Here is a 21,916-nt window from a genome sequence, read left to right as displayed (position 1 = left end):
GTAGTAAACCATTTAGACTCTTAGAGATTAACAGTCACACTATGACAGCCACACTCACTCTATCCCACTGACATTTGATCAGTCATGCACGCAAATATTGTTAGTCAAAAGACTGTAGGAGCATTAGGAAAAATCACTTCAAGGGAGGGCATGTCCTACATTTCCCCATGAAAATTGGCTTCATTGAGCCTTAGTCTTGTAGTGTTGTTCCAATTGGATCCATTAGGCTGAAAAAGCGGTGAGAAAAAAAGAATATGAACCAAATCAGTAAATGGAGCACCCAGCTTACTGCTGCAGCTGCACTCTAACTGTTCACACACAATGTCTGTGTAAATAAACACTCAAACGCACCATCTCTCTTGCTCACACACTCATACACTACAGCACAGCAGCCATATGAAATAGAATGCCTGCATAAACACATGAAAGCATGCACTCACTCACACATCTGTTTTTGTGCCTGCCTTCAACAAAGCTGTGTATAAAACATGTATCCTCAAACACGTATCCCAAGACCTAGAGAGTTGCCGGGATAGCTTGGCAGCGGCCTTAGAGCACTGAATATGCAAATGCAATCTCCAACCACTCTCTATGCCCCACATACATACACAACACACACAGGTTTGATGAGAGTGATACTGAATTCCATAGCGAGTCTTAGCCCCTACTCCATAGACTTTCCTGTAAGTCTGAAACGATTGGATAGGTTTAAGCCACCCAAGCAAATCAGAAGCCAAGGTGAGTCACAAGGTGCAAGCTAACCGATCCTGTCAGGTCTAGAAGAGGGCCTAGGGGTTAGAGAGAGAGAGAGAGAGAGAGAGGCTCTTCTCCTCCATATCTAACCCCATCTCTCCACCTCCTTCCCTCCTCCCTCAAAGAGCCAGAGGTTTCAGTGGGTTGTGTTGTAGCTAATAGTTTGGCTTGCTGAGTCTTCTCCAGGCCTTTTTCCCAGCAGGGCACTCTGCTCTAACTTCTCATTGACACATCTCCATCTCTATATACTGGAGCCTGGCAGGATGCAGTATTGAGTTAGGGGTTGTGAGGGGAGACAGTGGGTGGGAAAAAGATGGAGGGAGAGGCGGAGGGAGGGAGAGAGGGAGAGAGGGGGGAGAGAGGGAGCGAGCGAGCGAGAGGAAGGCTGACATTGATATGGTGCTGAGAGAAAAGGAGAACTGAGGTAAATTGAGATGCTGAATGGGCTGTGGAAGCCTCAGTGGATCAATGAGACACCTGAATTCTCTGATCTTATTCACACTGTTAGATAGCCATCTCCTTCGCTCAGATTTTGGGCTACACACAAACTTTTTAGACAAATGCACAAGTGTGTGTGAGCTTGTAAGACAGCAGCTGTGAGGGACTACCGCTCCTGTCTAACAAAGGCCAGACTAATGAGGACACCTGGGGTCAGTGGTTCTGTCTCTGAGCCGCCCGCCCAGCGTACCATAGACTAGCGGAGGAGGTGGGCTGAATGGAGCCACTCTGTCATCCAATATAACATCCTCATTTAAAACGCACTAGACATGATCCTCACCTCAGACAGCCAAGGATATGCTAACAATGTACCATACAAAGTTCAATTATATCCAAAGATTGTAAAATACCACAATAAAATGCCACCATATCTAGCATCATTTGTAAAGCTGTACAAATTCCATACCCATGGTCATGGTTAGGGCTGTTGTGGTGACCATATTACCGCCACACCGGCGGTCATGAGTCATGGCCGCAGTAAAAATCCACGTGACAGCACAGTTGAAAGATATATGGCAAATAGAAATCAAAACTGGATGGTCTTCAGAGACAGATGGGAGGAGGGGTTGAGGGTAGCTGAAGGATGGGACTAAAAACAAACAAAAATAACTATTGTAAAATATACTGTGTCCGTAAAAATGTATATAGTATGTATAAACTGGAAGAAGAAGCCTCAGTGTTATTGTCCATTAGTTTACTCCAATTAGGGGAGGGGTGGTAGGGTCAGGGGAAAATAATAAAGGAAAATATATTTTAAAATATGTTATATACAGTACCAGTCAAAGTTTGGACACACCTACTCATTCAAGGGGTTTTCTTAATTTTTTTACTATTTTCTACATTGTACAATAATAGTGAAGACATCAATCATGTAGTAACCAAAAAAGTGTTAAACAAATCAAAATATATTTGAGATTCTTCAAAAAGCCACCCTTTGCCTTGATGACAGCTTTGCACACTCTTGGCATTCTCTCAACCAGCTTCATAAGGTAGTCACCTGGAATGCAATTCAATTAACAGGTGTGCCGTCTTAAAAGTTAATTTTTGGAATTTATTTCCTTCTTAATGCGTTTGAGCCAATCAGTTGTGTTGTGACAAGGTAGGCGGGTATACAGAAGATAGCCCTATTTGGTAAAAGACCAAGTCCATATTATGGCAAGAACAGCTCAAATAAGCAAAGAGAAATGACAGTCCATCCTTACTTTAAGACATGAAGGTCAGTCAAACTGGAAAATGTCAAGAACTTTGAAAGTTTCTTCAAGTGCAGTCGCAAAAACCATCAAGCGCTATGATGAAACTGGCTCTCATGAGGACCGCCACAGGAATGGAAGACCCAGAGTTACCTCTGCTGCAGAGGATAAGTTCTTTAGAGTTACCAGCCTCAGAAATTGCAGCCCAAATAGATGCTTCACAGAGTTCAAGTAACAGACACATCTCAACATCAACTGTTCAGAGGGGACTGTGTGAATCAGGCCTTCATGGTTGAATTGCTGCAAAGAAACTACTACTAAAGGACACCAATAAGAAGAAGAGACCTGCTTGGGCCAAGAAACACGAGCAATGGACATTAGACTGGTGGAAATTTGTCATTTGGTTTGGAGTCCAAATTGGAGATTTTTGGTTCCAGCCGCATTGTCTTAGTGAGACATGGTGTGAGTGAACGGATGATCTCCGCATGTGTAGTTCCCACCGTAAAGCATGGAGGAGGAGGTGTTATTGTGTGGGGGTGCTTTGCTGGTGACACTGTCTATGATTTATTTAGAATTCAAGGCACACTTAACCAGCATGTCTACCACCGCATTCTACAGCGATACGCCATCCCATCTGGTTTGGGCTTAGTGGGACTATCATTTGTTTTTCAACAGTACAATGACCCAACACACCTCCAGGTTGTGTAAGGGCTATTTGACAAGGATGACAGTGATGGAGTGCTGCATTAGATGACCTGGCCTCCACAATCACCCGACCTCAACCCAATTGAGATGATTTGGGATGAGTTGGACCGCAGAGTGAAGGAAAAGCAGCCAACAATTGCTCAGCATATGTGGGAACTCCTTCAAGACTGTTGGAAAAGCATTCCAGGTGAAGCTGGTTGAGAGAATACCAATAGTGTGCAAAGCTGTCATCAAGGCAAAGGGTGGCTACTTTGAAGAATTTAAAATCTAAAATATTTTCTGATTTGTTTAACACTTTTTTGGTTACTACATGATTCCATATGTGTTATTTCCTTCACTATTATTCTACAATGTAGAAAATAGTAAAAATAAAAACAAACCCTGGAATGAGTAGGGGTGTCCAAACTTTTGACTGGTACTGTATATTTACCAAGAAAATATATGGGGGATTGGAAATGATGCAGACAATTACATTGATGGAAGCCACAATCTATCTGCAATAAAAAAGCTGATCTACCCTAAAAAAAAAATACATTAATAATAATAATAATTCCATGTGACTTGAGTAATCTCCTCTTATGCACTTTGGACATGCGTTGGTAGTACCCAACTCACTAACTTGATCATCAGGTCCTAATGGCCTGGTACTCAGCGATTTATTGTCCCTCTAACCACTCTGACATCAATGCAAATGTATTCAAAATCACACCAAACACTTATGATCAAAACAGTCTCATTCTTTTAAAACTCACCTCACTGTGATGATCAATTTGAAGAAAGACGTTCAACAGCAGGTTGAAACTGAGTGGAAAACATGGTCATTGTGGATGTTGTTTCAAAGCCTAACACAACGAAATGAACAGCACTTTCTAAGGTGATGATTAATTCAAAACACCCATACTATTACAACTTATGAATACCATAGGCCTATATATGAGCCCAAGCCCGAAAACAAACCCTGAATTAAATTAACGATTGTGCCATTATACAATACATAGCCTATACTCCACAATTCACCAAATTCTAGTAATCGTCTTTGAGTTTGGACTGTAGTATTATGCATACTGGATGGGCTGGTTACCTTATGCTACGCTCCAAAATGTCTATCCATGAGTCAGGGAGAGAACGTCTAGGCCTAGGCGATGCTATTGGTTTGTTGATTTTGCAGGGCGGCTTACAGAGTTAGCCTACAATTATAGTGAATTTTGTATTAGATTTTTAAGCTTAGTAATAGGGCATTTTTTATATTTTCATAATTAATAGGCTGACACGGTGCGTTTCCATCTCCTCTCTCTCCTTAATTCCTTCTATATGCAATCCCGTGTGAAAGCAGTTTTTTGATGGTTGCCACTAAAAAGAGGAGGATCCCAGGTGCTACTATATTTATTCCTCAGCTGCTTATATTTAGCACATGCTCCACTATATAACCGGAGTAGCCTACCCAGCATGATTGAAAAACAAACTGTGGGCAAGCAATCTCCATTCGCTATTCGAGTGCATAGGGTTAACATGTATTTCTTCCCCTGGCTTTGTTCCTGCCCATTTGATAATGGGCCATTCTAAATCTAAACTAATTTTACATATTAATGAAGACAAGATTAAATTGAGAATAGTCTGATGGATGAAAATATGATCACTAGATGAGAGAACAGCGCGTGTAGCCTGAGGCAAGCAACAGAGCTCAAGTTTTTTTTGCAACATGCATCCCATATGTTTTGATTTAAGACATTCTAAGGTTTGTATCATTCACAACTAAAGTTGCCAAATAACTCTAAATCTAGAGTATAGGACCTGTTTAACATGATCACTTTTACGCTCAACATAGCCACTTCATATGCGCACTCGCTCCTGGAGGGGAAAAATATCCTTTCTATTTTATTCAGTGAAGTTCAATTATATTCTTAATACTATAAAATCATATAATATAAAATAATGGCATGGGACTTATAAGTGTATCTTATTTGCTAAATGAACTAGCCTACAGCCTATGGCATGGGCGCACAGCAAGATAACATGTAGGCCAACTCATTTTCTGTTCTTCTGAAATACATTTTCTTCATATCATAATGTTTCTTTAGCCCTGCCTAAAATAAGTAATGGATTTATTGTGATGGTGTATTAAATGTATTTATTAGACTTTTTTAAATGTAGATGTTCCACAGGGGCGCATGAGCGGCTTGTATGCAGCTTGTATGCGTGGGGGCCTGGAGATGCTAAACATGTTTTTACCGGGAGCCCTAGCCACAGCCCTAGTCATGGTGTTTGCTCAAATAGGTCTCTGTAGGTCCGCAGGTGACAGACAGTCCAGACAGAGAGACAGACTAAGATTTAAACAGACAGACAGACATTTAAACAGCTTTTATCACCTCCCTCAGTGAGCTAAGGAGGAGATATGGAGCAGCATGACTCATCGTGCTGGACCGCCAGACAGCAGAAGCAGATTGGACTAGAACATATAGCTAAACCAGCCAGGAGAATGAATATGGAACTAGCTAGCAGTCTGTGGTTAGCGTTAGCTAGTGTTAGTGTTACCTCAAAGCCTCTCTGGGGATGGAGCTACCTGTCTGTCACACCTGCCAGGCCACAGTGTCTACACACAGTCACACACAGCCGGAGGCTTCATAATATACACTACATGACCAAAAGTATGTGAACACAAAATCATGGACATTAATATGGAGTTGGTCCCCCCTTTGCTGCTATAACAGCCTCCACTATTCTGGGAAGGCTTTCTAATGGATGTTGGAACATTGCTGCGGGGACTTGCTTCCATTCAGCCACAAGGGCATTAGTGAGGTCGGGAACTGATGTTGGGCGATTAGGCCTTGCTCGCAGTCGGCGTTCCAATTAATACCAAAGGTGTTCGATGGGGTTGAGGTCAGGGCTCTGTGCAGGCCAGTCAAGTTCTTCCACACCAATCTCGACAAACCGTTTCTGTATGGACCTCACTTTGTGCACGGGGGCATTGTCATGCTGAAACAGGAAAGGGCCTTCCCCAAACTTATGCCACAAAGTTGGAAGCACAGAATCGTCTAGAATGTCATTGTATGCTGTAGCGTTAAGATTTCCCTTCACTGGAACTAAGGGGCCTAGCTACCATGAAACACTACCATGAAAAATAAAGTAATCCTTCTACCCCCCCTTACCCCACCCCAAAGAAAGAAAAAAAGTTGTAAAGTGGTTATCCCACTAGCTATAAGGTGAATGCACCAATTTGTAAGTCGCTCTGGATAAGAGCGTCTGCTAAATGACGTAAATGTAAAAAAAATGTAAAAAAGCGGCCGGGAGACCCATGGGGCAATTGACCCAGCGTCGTTCAGGGTAGGGGAGGGAATGGCCGGCTGGGATGTAGCTCAGTTGGTAGAGCATGGCGTTTGCAACGTCAGGGTTGTGGGTTCGATTCCCACGGGGGGCCAGTATGAAAAATGTATGCACTCACTTAACTGTAAGTCGTTCTGGATAAGAGTGTCTGCTAAATGACTAAAATGTAAATGTAAAAACAGCCCCAGACCATTATTCCTCCTCCATCAAACTTGACAGTTTGCGCTATGCATTGGGGCGCAAGTAGCATTCTCCTGGCATCCGCCAAACCCAGATTTGTACGTCGGACTGCCAGATGGTGAAGCGTGATTCATCACTCCAGAGAACTGGTGATCTTAGGCTTGTGTGTGGCTGCTCGGCCTTGGAAACCCATTTCATGAACAGTTCTTGTGCTGATGTTGCTCCCAGAGGCAGTTTGGAACTCGGTAATGAGTGTTGCAACCGAGGACAGACGATTTTTACGCACTACACGCTTCAGCACTTGGTGGTCCCGTTCTCTGAGCTTGTGTGGCCTACCACTTCACGGCTAAGCTGTTGTTGCTCCTAGATGTTTCCACTTCACAATAACAGCACTTACAGTTAGTTGACTGGGGCAGCTCTAACAGGGCAGAAATTTGACGAACTGACTTGATGGAAAGGTGTCATTCTATGACAGTGCCATGTTGAAAATCCCTGAGCTCTTCAGTAAGGCCATTCTACTGTCAATGTTTGTCTATGGAGATTGCATGGCTGTGTGCTAGATTTTATACACCTGTCAGCAACGGGTGTGGCTAAAATAACCGAATCCACTAATCATACTTTTGTATATGTAGTGTAATTCATGTACAGTACATACCTTAATACACAAATTGAATTAACTACAAACTCCATAATAATTAATGTACATAAATTAATACACAAATGAATATTTAATGATGTTAATTAGTTACATAAGGTTTGGCCAGTTGAACCCTGGCCAGTATGTGTGTGGGAGAGTGGGTGTAGTGTGTGGATGGAATAGAGAAGTAGCAGAGTGTATAGTGAGTGGGTGGTTCCAGTGGGCGGAAGTCACAGTGGGTGGGCTGGACATCTGGTGGTGAGAGGAGGAAGACACAACTAACTTCTGATAAGAGGAAGTGAAGGCAAAGTGCTGTTGGGAGTACGGTACAGCACACTCATTTTAATAAAAAGGAAAAAACATGCCACTGAATAAACATGTCATTCTGTGTGGGTCTGACTGCGTGTCTGTCTTAGTCTGACCCCGTTTATACATGGTGCTAACATGGGTCCTTAGTCCTGATCTTGTCCACATACTGATTGTGCCCACATGTCCAGAAATGTGTCTACACATGGTATTAACATGTGTCTGTTATCTGTCCACTGGGTCTGCATTGTGACTTCCTGGTCCCTTCATTTATGCAAATTATTTCACAGCTATTCTTTCAAAATAAGATGTATTTATTTATTGTAAGACACATATTGATGTAGTCAGTCAATGGTGCCACCTGTCAATGATTTTAGGAATAATGATGACTTAAATGGTTTCTATGTACAGATCTGTCTACACTTGTAAGATATCCAGACACAATGTGTGTCTGACTACCTCTGGAGGTGGGCAGGATGATCTGATCACAATCAGATCACATTGTGTCTTTTGATTGTCGACACCTGTCAAAAAATGTGGGCACAATCGGAATGTGGACAAGATCAGGAAAAGGACGCAAGTTAGAACCAGGTATAAACGGGGCTTCTGTATCTATCTGTCTCTGTCTTTCTGTGCGTCTGTGCACCTAACTGCGTGTGTATGTGTTTGACTGACAGGTCCAGAACATCACCCAGTCCATGGAGTTGCTGGACCTGCGGACCAACAGGGACCTTCAGTATGTGAGGAACACAGAGAGCCTGATGAAGGCTGTAGACGTCAAGCTGAAGACTGCCTCAGACAACCCCCGCAGCCTCAACCCCAAGAGCTTTCAGGTAACGCACATGAGATGCGTGCATGTGTCCATTCATGTGTACTGAATTTAAATCACACAGGTTTCTATGCGAAGCATATTTCTAAACTACGTGTGTGAACTTTCTATAGGAACCTCCTGTACTCTATCACAGTATTTATAAAGAATACTCACTACAGCTTCCTCTACATCACAACACATAATGACACACTAACACTCACATAGCTTATCTTCATCTGCTACTTCAGTGTAATTGAGTCATGTACAGGAGGCAATTTGAGCACGTTCAAATGCACCTTCATTATTAAAACCCCATGACCAAGGACAAGAGTGTTTCTCTCTCTCTCTCGCTCGCGCTCTCTCTGCCTGTTCTCAGTTAACAGCCATATATATTCACATTTATCTCTTCCTTATCTTCCTACAAGTGGAATCTCAGGCTCCATTATTACAGTGTTTCTGTCTTCCTGTCAGTATGCCTTTTCAGGCCTTTCTTTACACTCTCTCGGATATTAGATGGACCATAAAATGGTTTGATTAAAAGATGCTTTGATAAATGCTTTAATGCCTAAGCCTGCTTTACTGCTGGGACTGCACGGCAACAGGGATGGGCCTGGGGAATGGCCTCATGGTGTTTCTCTCTCAACACGTTTTATTATTAAAGTCACTGCAATGTTTTACGAAATCCCCCCCATTCATCAATATATCTTAATATCACTAACATATGCCAAGTCGTGCAAATTCAAATAGCCTTCCAAATGTGAATGAATACTCATTCACGATCCAATGGGTTGAAAAAAAATGCATAAGTCTAAAAGCTGCATTTGACTTTCTGTGAGACAGCCTGATGAATCTGTGGAGCTCAACGTCGCCGATGGCAGGGCACGGGAGATTAACGAGAGGGAATTTACAGGGGGTGAACTGGGTAAAATTAGATTTATGATGTGGCGCTGTGTGGCTGAGAGCTGCTCCATCACCAGATTTACGATTAAACTTAACAAGGAGAAAACAGCCCCTCCTGTGGTGGACTAGCTTTATTGATACACCTGCTGCTCCTAACTGCCGTACAGCACAGGGCTGCATTGATATAGCATAGCAGGCTACCTCAGGCTACCTCTTCTCTCCTCTCCTGCTACCCCTTCATCGATACACCACTGGCCTATGAGAAATCATCCCCACCACCTCCCTGACAGCAGATCAGTCATAGATGTGGAGCTGAGGCTAGGCTAGGATAGATGGGATAGGTCCCCCGGACGAGGAAGAGGTCTGCATTGGAAAATGAAACAATAGAGTCCAGGATCAACAGTATGCATGAAAACACATTTGGGTATTTATCATGAGAAAGGTGACTAGTTCTGACATTCGAATGCAGCCAGTACCATCACACACACAAATCTGCCCTTCTGTTTGCAATGTGTGTGGTTCCTCTCTCTCACTCCTCTTTCTACTGTTTTTCATCTTTCTGAATCCAATCTTCCCATTTGTCACCCCTCTCTTCTTCCAACCCCAGGAGTTGAAGGACAAGGTGACCCAGCTGCTCCCCCTGCTGCCGGTGTTGGAGCAGTACAAGATGGACGCCCGTCAGATCAGCCGGCTGAGGGAGGAGGTGAGGAACCTGTCCCTGGTGCTCATGGCCATCCAGGAGGAGATGGGAGCCTACGACTACGAGGAGCTGAGACACAGGGTCCTGCTGCTGGAGACCAGGCTCCACTCCTGCATGCAGAAACTGGGTGAGGAGGGTGGAGGGGGTGTGTGGTTGGTAGTGTCTGTGGAGATCCATAAATATCCATAAAGGTGAAGATCCAGGATGACATTATACTGATAGAAAGATGCTGACATCCCAACCCTAACAGAACGTCTTATGGCTACTCTACTATGACTGGTTAGAGGTAGTCTACATGTACATAATACTGTAAGGGCTATCCAAATTGACTAGGCAATGTGAGAACCTAACACAGATCATTTGTAATATTTTTTATACTAAATGTATTTGTTCACAACCTGAGATGCAGTTGGATTTAGAATAAAGGACTTACTTGTTTTTCTCAATGAATAGTCAAGCAGTGCTCTCTGAAAACACTATTATAAAAACCAGAAGAGTATCTTTACGATCAATTTAATCCAACACATTAATGATACACTAGCACTATAAGCAATGTGAAATGTAGCTAGCTGAGATGCAGGTTATTAATGGTCAACATTCTCGTGATGTTAATGTACAGTACTAGTATTAAGCTGGATAAATTATCCAGTAATGGCCTAGAGATGCCCGGATAAATGATCATTCTCATGTAATATGTGGAGCTAAACTGCTGATTTAGTAAAATCCTGTATATATAAACTGATGATTTAACAGAAAAAGGGATTGCAGCTAAAATGTTGCTTTTAGCTGTTTAATATTTCACGATATTCTGGGTGGGTGGGTGCGTGTGTGTGTGTGTGTCGCAGGCTGTGGGAAGTTGACCGGCGTCAGTAACCCCATCACCATCCGTGCGTCAGGGTCAAGATTCGGCTCCTGGATGACTGACACCATGATCCCTAGTTCAGACAACCGGGTAAGTTTTCCACACACATGAACGCACACACACACGTTTGTTTTACTATCCTTGTGGGGACCAAAACATTGATTCCCATTCAAAATCCTATTTTCTCTAACCCCTAAACCTAACCCTAACACCTAACCCTAATTGTAAGCCTAAAAAAGCAATTTTCCTTGTGGGGACTGGCGAAATGTCCCCACTCTGAATGTTCCTTGTTTTACTATCCTTGTGATGACCAGAAGTCCTAGGATAGTAAAAGAAGGAACATTCAGAGTGGGGACATTTCGCCGGTAAAAACCAAACCACACACCCTGACCCCCAAAACACAGTTTATCACATGGCTTAGACTACAGCTCCAGAGGACCCTCACAGGGGGGTTGTATGCTGTAATGGTACTTTGGTGACGGACTATTTTACCTACAGTCTGTCAGACTCCAGAGAGTCACTGAGAGCTGAGTCACTGATGGATGGCAGCCCTCCCTCCCTCCCTCCCGTCCCATCCCATCACAGCTACAGTACTCCTGCTGATTAATCATTCTGTCATGGGGGAAGAAATGAACGACTTGTTTAAGCAGAAGTTTCTCCAATCACCTGGGTAATTACCAGCAGTGTGACTGCCAGCCGAGCAGCAGAGCAGCAGAGACTGAGACAGGGCTGTGAGTCTGGACACAGATGATACAGTAATGGGTTTTCCTAATTGGAGATGACATGTTGTCGCACGTTAACAAGCCCCTCTGGTGTAGAGTAAAGAAGAGAGGGGAGAGGAGAGGAGAGGAGAGGAGAGGAGAGGAGAGGAGAGGAGAGGAGAGGAGAGGAGAGGAGAGGAGAGGAGAGAAGGTGGAAGAGGGGGAAGAGAGGGGAGGGGATGCGTGGAGGGGGAGCGGAATGGAGGATAGGAGAAGTGAGGAAAGAGAGAGGGGAGGAGAGGACAGACGTTCCTTTCCGTGGGGGAAAAATTAAGATGGACTTTCTCATCTAAACAGTGTCATCATGTCCCAGACTAAATAGATGGAATGTTGTGTTGTAGACAGCAAAGTTCATCGTCTCCCCCATGCAGTTTAATGATCACTTCGCTCACTGACATCACATTAGAATTCATATCAATCACTGATCCTATAGCCCCTATACATCCAAAGAGTATCACATTAACGCCCGTATCCATCACTGTGATCACATTTGGGATCCCAAATGTCATTGGCTCCTGAGAGTGAAATGTAATTGGCTCCACTCTGCCTCCCGAATGCTACATGACAAAAAACCTCTCTCTCAGACATGCCTGTCTGCCTGTGCGTGTCCCAACCATGGCACAAGTAAAGCCCATCCATGCTCTAGGGACTCGTTTAACTGTGAAAAGGAGAAATAATACTTAATGCTCCATAATCTTCCCTCCTCCATAATTCAGCTGCTATTCCAGCACCACCAGGGCTCCTGTCCTCCCTCCCTCCCTCCCTCCGGCGATCAGCCTAAAAACAAGTGGATAGGACCTAAATCCTTGCCTGATACATTAAGATACATTGTAGGCCGTCATTGTAAATAAGAATTTGCTCTTAACTGACTTGCCTAGTTAAATAAAAAGTACATAAATGAGCTGATTGTGGTTTAATTGAATCAATTAATAGTGGAGAGGCCAGGGGATGAGTGGAGTTTGGGTCATGGAGGGGGCTGATCTGTCAATGACCCGATCCAGTCATTCTCAGTAGCAGAGAAAAGAGAGAAAGAGACGCTAACGGGATTGATTTTCTGTAAGTGGGCTGGAAAGGGCAGTGTGGCAGGCTGGTCTGACTGCAGAGCATACAGACAAGGTCTTCACACACACACACACACACACACACACACACAGACACACAGACACATACACAGACACATACACAGACACATACACAGTAGATCAATAGCACTGCACATACACCACACAAACACATGCACACACCTACGCACGCATGAAAAAAGGTATGAACACACACTTTACTCAGGGCACTGCTGTAGGCAGGTTATCAGGAAGAAAGAAGAATAGACACCTCTGATGTAATGGAGCACAACATTATCACTATGTTTACATCCTTACTCACTGCTCCACTCTCTCTCTCTCGCTCTCTCTCTGCCTCTCTCTCTGCTCCTCTCTCTCTCTCTCTCTCTGCCTCTCTCTCTGCTCCTCTCTCTCTCTCTCACTCTCACTGCTTCTCTCTCTCTCCTCCTCTCTCTCTCTATCTCTATCTCTAGGTTTGGTCCATGGACGGCTACTTTAAGGGTCGTCGTGTCCTGGAGTACCGCACCCTAAACGACTTCATGAAAGGCCAGAACTTTGTTCAGCACCTGCTGCCCCACCCCTGGGCGGGGACTGGCCACGTGGTCTACAACGGCTCCCTCTACTACAACAAGTACCAGAGCAACATCATCATCAAGTACCACTTCAGGTCCCGCAGTGTTCTGGTGCAGCGCAGTCTCAGTGGGGCCGGCTACAACAACACCTTCCCCTACTCCTGGGGAGGCTCCTCAGACATCGACCTGATGGCAGACGAGAACGGCCTGTGGGCCGTCTACACCACCATCCCCAACGCCGGCAACATTGTCATCAGCCGACTGGAGCAGCAGAGCCTGGAGGTGCTGCAGACATGGGACACAGGGTTCCCCAAGCGCAGCGCCGGAGAGTCTTTCATGATCTGTGGCACGCTGTACGTCACCAACTCCCACCTGGCCGGGGCTAAGATCTACTTTGCCTACTATACTAATTCGTCTACCTACGAGTACACAGACATCCCCTTCCATAACCAGTACTCCCACATCTCCATGATGGACTATAACCCCAGGGAGAGGGTGCTGTACACCTGGAACAACGGACACCAGGTACTCTACAACGTCACTCTGTTCCAGGTCATTAAGACCGCTGGGGACTAGAGATACCAGGGGTGGCTGGTGTCACTTTACATCGGAGGACGGGCCTATTGTAATGGTTGGAATGGAATGAATGGAACGATATCAAACAACCATTCCATTGATTCCATTCCAGTCATTAGTATGTGCCGTCCTCCCTTCACAAGCCTCCATGGAGAGACACCTAGAGCTAGCCTGGTCCCAGGTTTGTTGTGCTGTCTTGACAACTCCTAGTGTGACAATGACCGTATGTGTTGGAAAGATAGCACAGACAGATCTGGGACCAGGCTAACCCATAGGCAGAGTCAGACCGATCACACAACAAAACTATAATGGTGTTATGGAGGGGGGGTGGGCGGGCAGACAGATGGACAGACGGAGGCTTGGACTTTTTTAAAGCATTTCAATCTTCTTCATAGACTGCTGTTATTCATTTGGGAAAAAAATACACTTCGACAGCAAGGTCGGTAAATATATACAGACTTGGGAGGCTTTCTGATTTTCTTTTCTGTGATGAGTAAGCATGGTTCTTTTTATTTGTGATGAGAAATAAATATCAACCTTTACCATTTAAGACTTTGTCCTTCATTGTGGCTCCCGCCTCTTGAGTAGACTACGTCCACCATTATTCTCTTTGAGGGCTGAAATAACTCATTTTCTTTAGAAATTATTTTCATTTTGAAAGCTCAATTTCCTTCAATAATCATCCTAACGCGACAGAAGAAACAACACGCAAAATAACATGTCCATCTTGAGCTCTCACCACGTGAAGATCTCAAAGTTTGAGTACAGCCACAATGTTGTTGTTTCCAAGGGGATCTGTCAGTGAAAGAAAGAGAGTGGTCATAAACAGTATGGATGAAAAGAAAAGAGGTGTGGAGGGATTGGAGAGTGTGTGAGAGAGAGAGAGAGAGAGAGATAAAAATGGTAAAGATGTGACAACATTAGCATTGAGACAGAAATGAGGCCCCAGGCAACACTGACGTCCGCTGTTGTTTGCGTTTGGCACGCTTCAATCTGCTTCCATCTCTTTAAAAGTACATAGTTCTTCTCCAGCCTGCTCTGCACTACAATAGACAGACACTCAGTATGACACCACCTGCATAAACAGTGACCTTTTCACTGTGTTCCTGTTTATTCAATGACACATAAAAACAAAACTACCAGCAAAATATTATAAAAACACCCTTGGCAGTTCTGAGGAGTTTGGATTGAGACAATGGCCCATTTTCTTTTCTTTTTATTCATTTATACAGGTTGAGACGAGATCAGATCTTTTTAGAAGAGACCCAGGAGAATAAAACAGGAGGACGAGCCGGTGGGGGGTAGCCCTGGGTTACCATGGTGATCTGATTCTCTGGAGGTGACCTTTCTATCAGTCAGCCTTCATGCTGTCCAGGACCATGATGAGTTCACAGATAGAGCAGGGCTGACATTTCACTAGCAGAAGGACGTATGGGAATGCAGGACAATATGAAAACTCACATGATGAACTCAAAACACAAAGGACATGTCTCAATAGCTTTCCTTTGAGACTTCACGTACACAAATCAATCTAATTCAACATGGAGAACAACACAGGCCATATCTCCCACAGAGTAGTGGTCTCTTAGATATACTTTTATTACATTGTGGTTACTCCCAGCTGTGCCTGAAATGGCATACTATTCCCTATATAGTGCATCTCATAGAGCTCTGGTCCAAAGTAGTGTACTTTTTACGTAATAGGGTGGCATTCTGGATGCACCCTCAGATAGACAGTCCACCAAGAGAGGCTGTGTTTCATGACAAGGTCTAATTGTTCATCCATTTGAGTGAGCGAAGAGGAAGGAAATGTACAGCTGTGATGAAATGGAGGAAATAATTGTGCGTGAAATGAGTTTGGGATCTAAACAGTTGACCATTTTAAATATGCATACACACACTCATACAGTATAGCTATATTAACACACCACAGGAGGCTGGTGGCACCTTAATTGGGAAGGACGGACTCATAGTAATGGCTGGAACGGAAGAAATTGAATGGTAATCGAACTCATCAAAGACATGATTTCCATGTGTTTGATACCATTCCATTCACTCCATTCCAGCCATTATTATGAACCGTCCTCCCCTCACCAGCCTCCTGTGACTCACACATAACTGCTCATGTATTTCCAAAACCTTAAAATTATCATTTTCATCCTACATTCTCCTAAACAATCATATCCACCCAAAGGAAATTATTATATATATTATTTCACCATTATCAGGCTTATTTCAACAAACTTCTGCTTCAATTAGAGAATTTTGCTCCATAAGGTGGCTCTGTACATTGGAAGCCTCAGGCAAGGGTTCAGTCAATTGCAGATAGTGGCTTTCCAGAAATGTGTTTGATCTGCATAGCAACATGTCCTGGATGGAGGGAGATGACACTTGATTTAGAAACCGCCAGTCCATAGTGTTCAACTCATCAAAGTCATCCAGAGCACACAACCAGACTGACAATCTCTACAAGTGTCAACTCCCTCTATCCAGGACATGCTGCTGTGCAAATCAAACATTTCACACTTCTCAAAGTGATACCCTGAAAAATCCACTATCTGCGATTGATTGAATCCTAGCATTAATGCAATCCAGGAAGAGAAGTTTGAACCCTGGAGTGGCATAGTAAGAGTTCATTCACTCAGAGAGTATAGGCTAGCTGCCTATAAGTATGCATGTCTACTCTCCTTTGCTCTGCATGCACTCGCTTTGATTGACTCATATAATAGTGGGAGACAGTGTGATGGAGAGGAGAAGGGCTGAGGAGGGCTGAGCTGAACAGGGAGAAGACAGAGAGAGAAACAGTCCCATCCACTCTGGTCCCTGAGAGTTGTGAGAGCCCGTTCCCATCCACCATATTAATCATGCATCCATCCCGTGGAGAGGCAGAAGAAGAAGAAGTCTATTCTACATATAAAGCTGCTGTGTCGTTCGACTGCAGCCGGAGCCGAGGCTGGAGCAGCAAAGATGCACTGCTGTTTAATTAAGACTTACAGTGCTTAATGCAAGCTCCGACAGCTGCTTTATATCCGGTCAATTAAACCATCAGTTACATCCTCCCTGCTATCCTGGACCGACAGCAGGCAGCATGAGGGAGGGAGGTACACACAAACATAACACAGTTACACTGCAGCTATATTCCTCCTCTTAAGAGGGTCCTACAGTATACTAATCACTCACCCATCCCCTGGTTATTCCACTCTGGATGAGCTCTCTCTCTCTCTGAAGGGAGGAGGGATTGTGGAGGTGGAGGTACAGAAGAGAGAGAAAGAGAGGGACAGATGGAGAAAATAAATATGTTTTATTCTACTCATCTCGTGAGAGACCCTGTCCTTTAATTGGTGTGTTTAATAGTGTTTTGGAGCAGCCATCGATCCTCCCAGCCCTAATTAGGCTGTGATTTGTGACGGACAGTAAAGCTGTAGTAATATTCTGGGGCGCAGCCACGGATCATTTGGTTTTATACCTGTAATGTTCTGACATGGCACACTTCATTGAGGCAGTCAAGATTTAGCATGAAATTTAGCTGATGGTGGTGGGGCCACGTGGGCTACTGCTCCCCCAATCTCCCTCTGTAATTACAGTGCTGTAGGTTAGTGGCCAGGGCTGAGGGTTCGGCCGCACCGTGGAAGGAAGCAGCTAGGGTTAGGGCTAATGTTAGGGTTAGGATAGAAAAAGGAGATGTGACCTGGGGAACCCTCACCAAGAAGGCAGCAGACCGGAAGCAGTGGCGCTCTCTTGTGGATGCCTTATGTGCCTCAAGGCACGAAGAGGATTAAGGGCTCTATTCAATCTGTATTGCTGAAGCATAACAGATTGCGCAATATAAATGTTAAGGTAATTTCCGAGTGAGCCGACATATGCAGCGTTTACCGTGAATGCAGTCTCCGCTAATGCGGGAACATTGCCTTTAAAATGTAATAATGCCCTTAGTAAGTAGGGTTATAGTTAGGGTTTAACCGGGGTGTGGACATGAAGCTAGGGTAGGGATAGGGTAAGGTCGGGGTGGGTGGCCACTCCGAAATAAAGGACCGACTGCATAAAAATGGAGAGTCTATAATAATATAATTCCATTTAGCAAATGCTTTTATCATCACACTGTCTCCCATCTCTTATATAACACTTAGTCATACATGCATACATTTTCATTTGGTCCCAGCGGGAATTGAACCCACAATCCTGGCATGGCAAGCGCCGTGTTCGACCAACTGAGCTTAATGTTGTAATGTAGTTAGGGAAGTGCCATATAAAATCACCACTAGGATTTCTTTATAGATTTGGTGCCTGTATCCTGGGATGTGGTGATAAAGAACGGTGTTTAAATGCTATTCATTCGCAATAGAAAAAGGTTGTGTATTAACACAGCATTTACGTGACATGTGTTTGAGTGTTTACCCTCCACTAGGTCACTGCCCGTGTCACAGGTGTAAATCAGGTGTGATATTGTGATGGTGCTGAGCAGGCTAGGCTATTAGTGTAAGTGCTTGTTGTTGTGTGTTCCTGTTACAGGGATCATGGCCTTGACTGATGTCACATCCTCCAGACTAGAACATGATATAGAGGTCTATAAACGTAGCTTAGTAGCAGTAGTGATGGAGCTATACACCACCTCCATCAGTCAGCTCAATGACCATTACATGTATTTACTAAAACATTCACAGTGCCATTAGGATCTCAACTAAATGGAACGCTCATAATCCTGCAGTTCACTCTCAGTTCTATTCTGTCTCTGTCTCACCTTCTTTTCACACCAACAGCCATTCATTTGGGAAGAGAAGGAATAAATGGGTTTCAATAATAAAACACTCCCTCCTCTCTCTTCTCTCTCTCCCTCTTCCTCCATCCTCGCTCTCACACTTCCTCCCCATTTCTCATTTCCTCTCAGATAATGCATCACCAGACAGGAACAGAGTGAATTCATTCTTCAATAGCAAACTGTCTATTCCTTTGGTGGGGTGTGGTGTGAGCTTATGGATTGGAATATAGGTATACAATAGTGAAATAAATACAAACGGAGATAACATGAAGTGCAACAGCGCTGACAGAGCAATAACGAGCTCTAACTCACATCAGATGCTCAAACAAAATATTTAACTGAATCTTGAGGTGAGAGAGGTAGGAGGAAGTGCTCCACGGGAGAGAGAGAGAGAAGGAGTGAAATCTGGGCTGAGGTGAGGAGACGGGAGAGATCAGAAGCCTTTTTCTGCTGTAGTTACTGTCAGTTAGACGAGGGGCTGTTCTCCCCCTCTGTTAGATGAAGAGAACAGGCGGTAGGGGAAGCATCTCAGAAGAGAGAGAGAATCTATTTCCTTCTGCTTCTTCCCTCCGCCTCTTCCTCTAGCCTCATTCCATGACAATGAGGACGTTTTCAGGGAGCAAATGAGAAAGAAGCGGGCTGCCTGTGCTGTCATAGGACCACATGAGTTCTGGCAGAGGGGAGAGGTGCAGAGAGGAGCAGGCTAAGACCCACTTTAGACGTCACAAAACAACACTACATGACCAAAAGTATGTGGACATCTGCTCATCTAACATATTTTTCCAAATTCATAGGTATTAATATGGAGTTGGTCCCCCCTTCTGGGAAGGCTTTCCACTAGATGTTGGAACATTGCTGCGGGGACTTGCTTCCATTCAGCCACAAGAGTATGAGTGAGGTCGGGCACTGATGTTGGGCGATTAGGCCTGGCTCGCAGTCGGTGTTCCAATTCATCCCAAAGATGTTCGATGGGATTGAGGTCAGGGCTCTGTGCAGGCCAATCAAGTTCTTCCACACCGATCTTGACAAACCATTTCTGTATGGACCTCGCTTTGTGCACGGGGTCATTGTCTTCCTGAAACAATAAAGAGCCTTCCCCAAACAGTTGCCACAAAGTTGGAAGCACAGAATCATCTAGAATGTCATTGTATACTGTAGCGTTAAAGATTTCCCTTCACTGGAAATAAGGGGTCTAGGCCCAACCATGAAAAACAGCCTCAGACCATTATTCCTCCTCCACCAAACTTTACAGTTGGCACTATGCATTGGGGCAGGTAGGCAGCTCTAGCATGGCAGAAATTTGACGAACTGACTTGTTGGAAAGGTGGCATCCTATGACGCTGCCACGTTGAAAGTCACAGAGCTATTCAGTAAGGCCATTCTACTGCCAATGTTTGTCTATGGAGATTGCATGGATGTGTGCTTGATTTTATACACCTGTCAGCAACAGGTGTGGCTGAAATAGCCAAATCCACTAATTTGAAGGGTTGTCCACATACTTTTGTATATATAGTGTGTGTGACTAAAACATGGAACTAATTGCAGTGAGCCCAGAGGGCCAAGCTTCCAAGGACACGCCTGCCTGCCGGCTCTCTCCAGCTCTCTCTCTCTCTCTCACACTCACACACACACACACACACACAAGCAGGCACGAACACTTGTGCACACACACACACAGTAATATGTTCAGCGGTCTTTGGGTTAGTGAATTCACATTCCTCCTTACACAGAGTTGTTGTATAATTCATGCCCATAGAATATAATAGGGATTCCTTTTAAACGCTACACAAATCTTCATTATATCCATGCATACTTCACAACCATACATACAAAACAGATTCATCCTTGACACCTAATAACGGTTTAGATATTGATTTATGTGGGACACATTCTGAAATCACATTAAAATCTATATGTTGGATTTAGATATCTGTGTGTATTATTTGTATTCAGTGTGTGTGAATGAGCAGGAACTTCCACACAAACCGCTTAGGCTATCGAAATTGGCCCACAGTGTCTCCTGAAAAATTGTGTGTTCCTCGCCCCTTCTGGCACTACAGAGCCCCACCCTGCCACCCTCCTCAGATACAGAAAGTAAAGGTCATTTAAAACACTGCACCCTCCACTTTACCACCCATAAACATTGCAGGAGGCACGCACAATGCCTCATTAATATGCAAATTGGGGCTAGGCCGCTTTACTGGTCACGTAATTTAATACATTTCCCCCAAACAAGTGGAGGGTGGAAGGGAGGGAGTCTGCTGAGGTAGTCGATGGGTTTTCCTCCTGTCGACGCATATCAATGAACCTTTATCAATTTTACATTCATCACGGCAGGGGCCCTGTCAGCCAAGGAGTCAGAGGGAGACAGAGGGGGGCCGTCTCCTGCTGCAGCACAGTGCTGGCACCGCTACTCATCCCACGCTGCCACCACCGGGCTGGGGCAACCACCGCTGTTCTGCAGTCACAGTCACAGCCACTCACAGGGCCGTCCATCACCCCAGCCACCCAGGGACACAAAAGGATGCTCCCAGCCACACAGGACCTCCCTTGCCCTGCTGGCTCCGCTACCCTGTTCCCCACCTCGCTCCTCTATTCCCTCCCTCACAACAACCTACTTTCCATCACTTTGCTCTGGCCACTTACCTGTCTCCACAGGGATGGGATGAATGATCAAGTGGCTGCAGTGATAGCGACATTATTTTGTGAAGCTGACATCATGGTGTAATTACCAAGAAGCAGGTGGGACTAACCGCTGCACTCACAGGTTAGCAAAATGAACTGCAGTGCCATCCACAAAATACAGGCCATCGCATACGCACAGACGCACACACACACACACACCACTCTCGCTACTCAATTTCTGCATGAAGGTGCATGTGGATAAAACTGGTTCCAAGCAGTAGCACCCCTTTACTCAATTATATAAAATAAACTGTCATTAGAAATATAATTATTTCTATTCTCTCTCTCTCTCCTTCAGTATCTCACACACACACACACACACACTACACACTACACACCCTACCTGTCTATTATGCCACAAACCTTTCCAAATGGCTGACAGGCTGAGGTCTAACCAACAAACAGGGGGCAGTCAGTCCGTCCTTCAGTCCGTCAGTGCAGGTGGGATGAGGGGACGGACGAACGGCCCCCCTGGGTTGTGTGTGTGTGAAAGGCTTTGCAGTTGGTTTCTCCACTTCCTTTATTTGTGTCTTGGGTGACCTTGGGCAAAAGGCTAGAGTGTAGGACATCAGCCAACTGGTTAGCAATCGTTACAGCAATAACTATGAAAACATGGGGCCACAGGGAGCACTATGTGCTTTG

The 21,916-nt window shown here is 44.6% G+C and overlaps 1 protein-coding gene across 1 annotated transcript in view; it reads left to right on the top strand.

Annotated features, from left to right (window-relative positions):
• Window positions 1-14,377, top strand: part of olfm2a (olfactomedin 2a) — a gene marked incomplete at its 5' end in the record, with an annotated part of 31,654 nt that extends 17,277 nt beyond the window's left edge. Inside the window, 4 exons of the mRNA XM_084192273.1 lie at window positions 8,268-8,423; window positions 9,909-10,128; window positions 10,847-10,953; window positions 13,159-14,377. Of these exons, the coding sequence (XP_084048399.1) occupies window positions 8,268-8,423; window positions 9,909-10,128; window positions 10,847-10,953; window positions 13,159-13,833 (1,158 nt within the window). The 3' untranslated portion in view covers window positions 13,834-14,377. The remainder of the gene's footprint in view (window positions 1-8,267; window positions 8,424-9,908; window positions 10,129-10,846; window positions 10,954-13,158) is intronic.
• Between the last annotated feature and the right edge of the window lie 7,539 nt (window positions 14,378-21,916).

Source organism: Coregonus lavaretus, assembly GCF_964263955.1.
Source record: "Coregonus lavaretus genome assembly, contig: HAP1_SCAFFOLD_1951, whole genome shotgun sequence".
Classification (NCBI taxonomy): domain Eukaryota; kingdom Metazoa; phylum Chordata; class Actinopteri; order Salmoniformes; family Salmonidae; genus Coregonus; species Coregonus lavaretus.
This window is presented reverse-complemented; position numbering and strand designations above follow the sequence as displayed.